This window comes from Solea senegalensis, unplaced genomic scaffold, assembly GCF_019176455.1.
Source record: "Solea senegalensis isolate Sse05_10M unplaced genomic scaffold, IFAPA_SoseM_1 scf7180000016125, whole genome shotgun sequence".
NCBI classification, from domain to species: domain Eukaryota; kingdom Metazoa; phylum Chordata; class Actinopteri; order Pleuronectiformes; family Soleidae; genus Solea; species Solea senegalensis.
In genome coordinates this window covers 1-7,276 of record NW_025321604.1, presented here as the reverse complement: position 1 = coordinate 7,276, position 7,276 = coordinate 1, and the positions used below count along the sequence as shown (strand labels likewise).

The 7,276-nt window shown below is 43.4% G+C and overlaps 1 protein-coding gene across 1 annotated transcript; it reads left to right on the top strand.

The window, feature by feature from the left end:
- The first annotated feature begins 1,034 nt into the window (after positions 1 to 1,034).
- LOC122762840 (DNA-directed RNA polymerases I and III subunit RPAC1-like) lies at positions 1,035 to 7,270 on the top strand. Its single transcript, XM_044018029.1, has 9 exons — positions 1,035 to 1,133; positions 1,301 to 1,372; positions 2,034 to 2,141; positions 2,709 to 2,841; positions 2,925 to 3,056; positions 3,161 to 3,313; positions 5,377 to 5,526; positions 6,435 to 6,551; positions 6,935 to 7,270. Exons 1-9 carry the CDS (start codon positions 1,062 to 1,064, stop codon positions 7,051 to 7,053), a joined length of 1,056 nt encoding a protein of 351 aa, XP_043873964.1. The 5' UTR covers positions 1,035 to 1,061; the 3' UTR covers positions 7,054 to 7,270.
- Positions 7,271 to 7,276: the final 6 nt, after the last annotated feature.

Sequence of the window (7,276 nt, the reverse complement as noted above, 5' to 3'; positions counted from 1 at the left end):
CTCCTTTCATGGTGTTTCTTCCAAAACGTCCATATGTTGCAAAGACTGGTTTGAGAAAGGAGTTTGTGTTTAATGCATTTATTGGATAATGGTGAACATTGTAAGATTGATACTTAAAGAAAATCCACTGTTTTCAAATATGTTTTCTTCAGGTGCAAATCTGCATCTCCCTAAACCTTTGAACAGGCACAGTCTTTATTTGTTTACTAGTTCACAGTCAAAATCATTCCTTGGGTCACCAGTTTGAGACCCACTTTCAGTCACATCATTCCCATCCACATGCCAATGATGACAGACAACTTTTGCACAGGGCTGTTTATTCCAGTTTCTAAAATGATTTAATTTGAGATTTAATCTAGATTATAACACGTGTGCCTCCTGTTAACAAACTGGAACTACAGAACATTTATTCTACAAATTTAAATTCAGCAGTGCTTTTTGGGACGATCTGGATTACTGGTTATTCCAAGTTTCACAGCATCTGGGTATTAAAGCAGGGTTTGTCAATCCTGGTCATGGCTCTGCATGTGTCCTTGCTCCAAAACACCAGATTCTAGAAAGCAAGACACTGATACTGACATAATGAGGTACAATAAATATCGAACATTGAACCACATGGTGGCATACTAGTGTACAGTGCCGTTTCTAGCCTTTGGGGGGCCCTAAGCAAGATTCTGTTAGGGGGCATTCAGTGTTGAAAACGGTTCCTTGAATTGAAATGATTGCAGGTGCATGTTTAAAAACAACCTTCTTTTACTCAGTGTTACACTCTATTCATACACAAACACATGTACAGCTGTTCTACAATCTGCTTTAACACAATAACAACAGTTTAGTTATGCTCTTTCAACAAGAGAGACATGGTGTGGCACGTAACTATAAATATTATAATATATATAAAATAATAATAATGGCTCTGTTCATTGCTATGGGGACGATGGAGACCCATCCAATATGGCGGCGACGCTGGACGTAGTGAAGCACGTACGCTAACTTCCGCCTCCTCTGTGACGTAGCAGACCGGAGCGGAAGTGAGGGCGGGGCACCGACGCTACGACAAAATGTCTGCGACCATGAATAACGTGGAAGAGATTCGGAATCGAGTGATTCTTGGAGAATTCGGCGTCAAAAATGTAAGTTTCTTCTTCTGATGTCATGTGTGCGGGACTCAACCCTTTCCGCGGAGTCTTATGACGTCACTATTTGCATGGACATGATAATTGTCGTGTGTCGTAGCTGTACATACACACGTTGTTTAGTCATTATTATAACGTGTTGTTCATGTTGTTATTGCTCTTAGGTTCATACTACAGACTTCCCTGGAAACTATCCAGGTTATGATGACACATGGGACATGAGTACATTTCAGAAGGTAACTTTATGTTTTTTCTCTAGCTCGCTGGCAGCTAGCGATGGATAGTGTGTGTGGGGGAGCAACAATAACAACAATAATAATAATAAGAATAAGAAGAATGAGTATTTGTATGTGTAATGCAGTAACAGCATTTCTGATGATATAATGTTTTCCATCTGCAGTCGGATCAACTCAATGACAGCTCATCATAATACAATATAATACAGTTCACTCACAGATCAGCACACAGAGCATAATACACAACAATTCAAACACTGTGCAGGTGTGTTTTAGTCAGAACAAGTGTCAAAATAATAAAAACTGTAGAGATTAGCAGCTTTTAAAGATGAGCTGTCCCTGTATAACACACATGTATAATAATATATATCATGATAATAAATGTTTTACACCTAGGTGTAGACATTTAGGATGTGCCCCTGCACAGGGTGGGGCAGGTTGGCCATCATAAAAGATAGTTTGACTATCACCCTTCTCTCTCTCCCACTCACCATCTCCACTGGGTCAATTTGGTATCCCAGGACCTTTTGTGTGAAATATGTCACATTTGCACAGAAAAGTGCAGTTCATCATGTTATTTTCAGCTCAAGTAAACACTGGTTTTGTGACGTGTGTGTTGAGTGTATGAATGTAGACGTCTTGTGTGTGTTTTTTTTTGCAGAACTTCAGAATTGACATGGTGCACGTGGATGAGAGCAGTATGGAGTTTGACATGGTGGGAATAGATGCAGCCATTGCTAATGCTTTCAGACGGATCTTACTGGCAGAGGTTGGTCGGTCTGGTGTTTCATACGTTAGCCCCTAAGGACACACAAACACAAACATTCTTTATCTATTATGTGCTTTGTTTAAAAAACAAACGAGAGAATTTTAAAATCAATCCTAAAACGCACTGGTCGCCAGTGGAGTGAGCTCAATATTAGCGTTATATGGTCACGTCTGCACTTCCCAGTCAGAGACGTGCTGCAGCGTTCTGCACCAGTTGGTACATCAGTGACTGGTCGATACCAAAAATACAGGGAGTTGCATTAATCCTGCTGCGAGGTTAAAAGACAAGTGACAGAGAACTGCAACATCCCAAACAATAACAGATCACTGCGAGAATTGTTACAGGAACATTTGTGTGGTCGACCTGAGGCGTTTTTGCAATGTCAGCGCTGTGTAGTAAACCCTCATCATCACTTACGACTGCAAGTTGTGTAGTGTGAGCTTCACAATGACCCCAGTACTTGTGTAGTGTGGAACTAGGCATAACAGAAAGCTATCGTTTAATATTTTGCTCATGTATGTACAGTATATAGTAAATAAATGTAGTTTTAAATATGTGTACTTGTAGGTGCCCACCATGGCTATAGAGAAGGTATTTATCTACAACAACACATCTATCGTCCAGGATGAAGTCTTAGCCCACAGATTAGGCCTCATCCCCATCAAAGCCGACCCCCGCCTGTTTGAATACAGGAACACTGGTAAAACAACACTGTGTACTATACCATACTTTGCTGTGTTGTACCTGGAGTGTGCAAAGATGACCGCGTTGTGTTTGTTCCAGGTGAAGAAATGGCAGAGGAAGAAGGATCCGAAATCGACACAATTCAAATGCAGCTAAAAGTGAAATGTAGCAGGAATCCTAGAGCCAGCAAAGAGTCTTCTGATCCGCAAGAGCTCTACCTGAACCACATGGGTAGGTTTCAGGAGACACCAGACAATCACAGACACGTGCACATAGAGTAGGTGCGATCGGATCAATCATTAATGTCATCTTTTCTTCTTGTGCGGACTCCTCAGTGTATAGCAAGGACATAAAGTGGGTCCCCATTGGAAACCAAGCAGATGTGTTTGCAGACGCCAACATTGGACCCGTACATAGCGACATCCTGCTCGCTCAGCTCCGACCAGGACAGGAGCTGGACATTGTCATGCACTGTGTCAAAGGAATTGGTAAAAACTTGTTTTCAGTGTCTTGATCAAAAATAACTCTTTAAAGATTTTATTAAAATGAATTAAAGAATCATTAACACATCTTAGTGTAGTACTCAAATGACCTGGCAGAGTTTCAAGTCTGGTTAGGGGTCAAAAAAGTGGAAGAAAGTCCAACTGTGTTTGGGAAAAAAAAACATCTGTTCAGTCAAGCGGTGGGCCGCATGAAGTCGGTTTGAAGGCCACATGTGGCCAGCAGGCCACGTGTTTGACACCTCCGTCGTTACCCCTGTCGGTAATTAATTCTTACTGAGTGACAGAATAGTCCTGGTTTCTCATCTTCGGCCTGTAAGTAGAAAACATCAGAGACGGTTTAAAAAAAAACCTGAAGGTGATTTAAAATCAGGCACTGACACGTGGTCAACACTGGCCGTGCTGTATGCTGTGCTGTGGTAAGGGTTTAGTCACCAGGTCTAGTCACTGGGTCTAGTCACTGGGTCTAGTCACCAGGTTTAGTCACTGGGTCTAGTCACCAGGTCTAGTCACCGGGTCTAGTCACTGGGTTTTAATCACTGGGTTTAGTCACCAGGTCTAGTCACCAGGTCAGTCAGGTTTAGTCCCCAGGTTTAGTCTTAGTCACCAGGTCTAGTCACCGGTTTAATCACTGGTTTAGTCACCAGGTCTAGTCACCGGGTTTAATCACCGGGTCTAGTCACCAGGTTTAATCACCAGGTTTAGTCACCGGTTTAGTCACCAGGTAGTCACCGGTCTAGTCACCGGGTCTATTCACCAGGTTTAGTCACCGGTTTAGTCACCGGTCTAGTCACCAGGTTGAGTCACCAGGTTTAGTCACCAGGTTTAGTCACCAGGTCTGGTCACCAGGTTTAATCACCAGGTTTAGTCACCGGTTTAGTCACCAGGTCTAGTCAGGTCAGGTCTAGTCACCGGTCAGTCACCAGGTTTAGTCACCGGTTTAGTCACCGGGTCTAGTCACCAGGTTGAGTCACCAGGTTTAGTCACCAGGTCTAGTCACCAGGTCTGGTCACCAGGTTTAATCACCAGGTTTAGTCACCGGGTTTAGTCACCAGGTCTAGTCACCAGGTCTAGTCACCGGTCTAGGTCTAGTCACCAGGTTTAGTCAGGTTTAGTCACCGGGTCTAGTCACCAGGTTGAGTCACCAGGTTTAGTCACCAGGTTCAGTCACCAGGTTTAATCACCGGTTTAGTCACCGGTCTAGTCACCGGGTTTAGTCACCGGGTCAGTCACCAGGTTTAGTTCTAGTCACCAGGTTTAGTCACCAGGTTGAGTCACCAGGTTTAGTCACCGGTCTAGTCACCAGGTTCAGTCACCAGGTTTAGTCACCGGTTTAGTCACCGGGTCTAGTCAGGTTGAGTCACCAGGTCACCAGGTTTAGTCACCAGGTCTAGTCACCAGGTTTAATCACCGGTTTAGTAGTCACCGGGTCACCAGGTTTAGTCACCGGTCTAGTCACCAGGTTTAGTCACCAGGTTAGTCACCAGGTTTAGTCACCGGTAGTTTAGTCACCAGGTTCAGTCACCAGGTTCTAGTCACCGGGTCTAGTCACCAGGTCTAGTCACCGGTCTAGTCACCAGGTTTAGTCCTATCTAGTCGGTCTAAGTCACCAGGTTTAGTCACCAGGTCAGTCACCAGGTCTAGTCACCGGTTCAGTCACCAGGTTCACCGGTCTAGTCACCAGGTTTAATCACCGGATCTAGTCACCAGGTTTAGTCACTAGGTCTAGTCACCAGGTCTAGTCACCGGGTAAACGCTGTGAAACGCAGAGTCATGTGGGGCTGATGACCTTAGTCAGCATTCTGTGAACTCACTTACAAAAGGTTTGAATGTAAGACTTTTATATTTAAAACTTACACACTATAGATTTTAAATATTGTATACTCAAGCTGGTGTAGGTCTTTTTAACTCTACTACATGCAGAGGTTAATCTGAATCACACACACACACACACACACACGTGTGAGTGAATGGTTGTTAGTATGTGTGGGTGCATGCTTCCACACGCTTCCATACTGGATAAAGTGTGATAAACTCTGGTCTGTGTTCAGGTAAAGACCATGCTAAGTTCTCTCCAGTGGCCACAGCCAGTTACCGCCTTCTGCCCGAGATCACCATTCTGGAACCAGTGGAAGGAGAGAAGGCAGAACGCTTAAAACGATGCTTCTCACGAGGAGTTATAGATCTGGAAGATGTTAATGGTAAGAAGAACTAACCTGACTGAAACCCTCACCATCTCATGACCAGATCCCAACAAAGTAAACAGGAGGAAAAGGATCATTTTAGGTGGGTCAATGTGGGGCGCCCATTACCAGTGCTGAGAGGTCGTGTCTTTAACTTAAAAAATAAACACAGGATAAACTTATATATTACTGATTTCTCCCACACGTTTGATCATTTACAAGTATGACAACATGTAAGAAGCAAGTGGCAGCTTTTGTATGACCACAGGTTTTTTGTATTGTTTACTTGTATTGTGTTCCTCCACATTGTACGTCTCCGTCAGTTGTCTTCACCCTGTTGTACGTAGTTTTCTCATTCTTTGTTGTAGCTGCATCTTCTTTACTTTGCTGTAGTTTCCAAATATTTCCCTCCAAATATTAATATTATTTGCGACTGATTCGATCGACATCAGTCTAGAAGTTCTACGGTGACAGTCGCCCTCCTCTTGTCCACAGCCATAGATCCGATGTGTGTCAGTCTGCAGCCGATTCAAATGTGTGAAAAGGATGCAAAAGCTGTGCAGTCCTGCACCCGACTGACATGATGCTGTACTTCTGTGGAGCTGTTATCAATGAATACATCCCATATAGACTTCATATAGACTCCACTCATCTACAGTGAGGAGCAGGATCTGCAGCAATGTGCCAGATAAGACGGGAAACACCACGACCTCCTGTCACGAGACAATGTTTTCAAACTCAGGAGTCTGTTAAATATAAACATTTTTTAGATCTCAGGATTACACACAAATATTCACTGAGTAACATAGTGAGCATGAACTTATAAAGAGCACAAGTACCAAGATACAGTACGTCAAGGATGGACTTAATGTCTCCAGTTTGTATATTTAAAGAAATAATTGACCTCCTTGTGTTTTCCATCTCAGGGTCAAAGGTCGCCAAAGTAGTCGACAGTCGTCTGGACACATGCAGCAGGGAAGTTCTTCGACACGACGACCTGAAGAATTTGGTGAAAATTGGAAGAGTGCGAGACCATTTCATCTGTACGTCTAATATAGTTCCTGTCTATAATTTCCCATTGAAGAGAAACCATTAATACCATTTCTCCCTCAAAGGGATAGTGTGTGTGTTTTGAAGTGTGGTTGTACTGACACACTTCTTACTGAAGGTGCGATGATTTATGGCTAAAATGAGCTTTCCCTTGCGTCGTTGTCTTAAAATGCCTGAACTGTCCCTTTAAAGGACTCGTTTTGTATTCAGTACAACACACACGGGAGGATTTTGAATCATTCACCATGAGACACAGTTTGCCTGGTTCTCTCTAAATCTGGGTTAAAATTAGAAAGACTTGTGTTTTTATACTTGTACCTGATGTGCATTGAGAGTAAAGGTTTATTTATACTGCATATGTTTCTCCCTCTCACAGTTACTGTGGAGTCGACGGGCATCCTGCCTCCAGATGTCCTCGTCACAGAGGCCATCAAAGTCCTCATGAGCAAGTGTCAGAGGTTCCTGAGTGAACTGGACTCCACGGACATGGAGTGAAATGATGACTGTGTGAATGGCTGTACATTCACTGGCCACTTTATGAGGTAGTTGCACACGATGTGGTCTTCTGCTGTCTCACGGCTGGACGTGTTTTCTCTATCGTCGATTCCCATGGATATCTGTCACCTTTCTCAAATTTCTAACCAGTTGAATCCTTCTCTTCTGATTTCTGACATCATCAAGGCAATTTCACCAAGAGAACTGCCACTGTCTGGATATT

Coding starts and splice junctions, on each gene's coding strand:
- LOC122762840 (XM_044018029.1), top strand. CDS start 1,062: ATGTCTGCGACCATGAATAACGTGGAAGAGATTCGGAATCGAGTGATT. Junction 1,373..2,033: donor ACATGAGTACATTTCAGAAG/GTAACTTTATGT, acceptor TTTTTTTTGCAG/AACTTCAGAATTGACATGGT. Junction 6,552..6,934: donor AGTGCGAGACCATTTCATCT/GTACGTCTAATA, acceptor TCCCTCTCACAG/TTACTGTGGAGTCGACGGGC.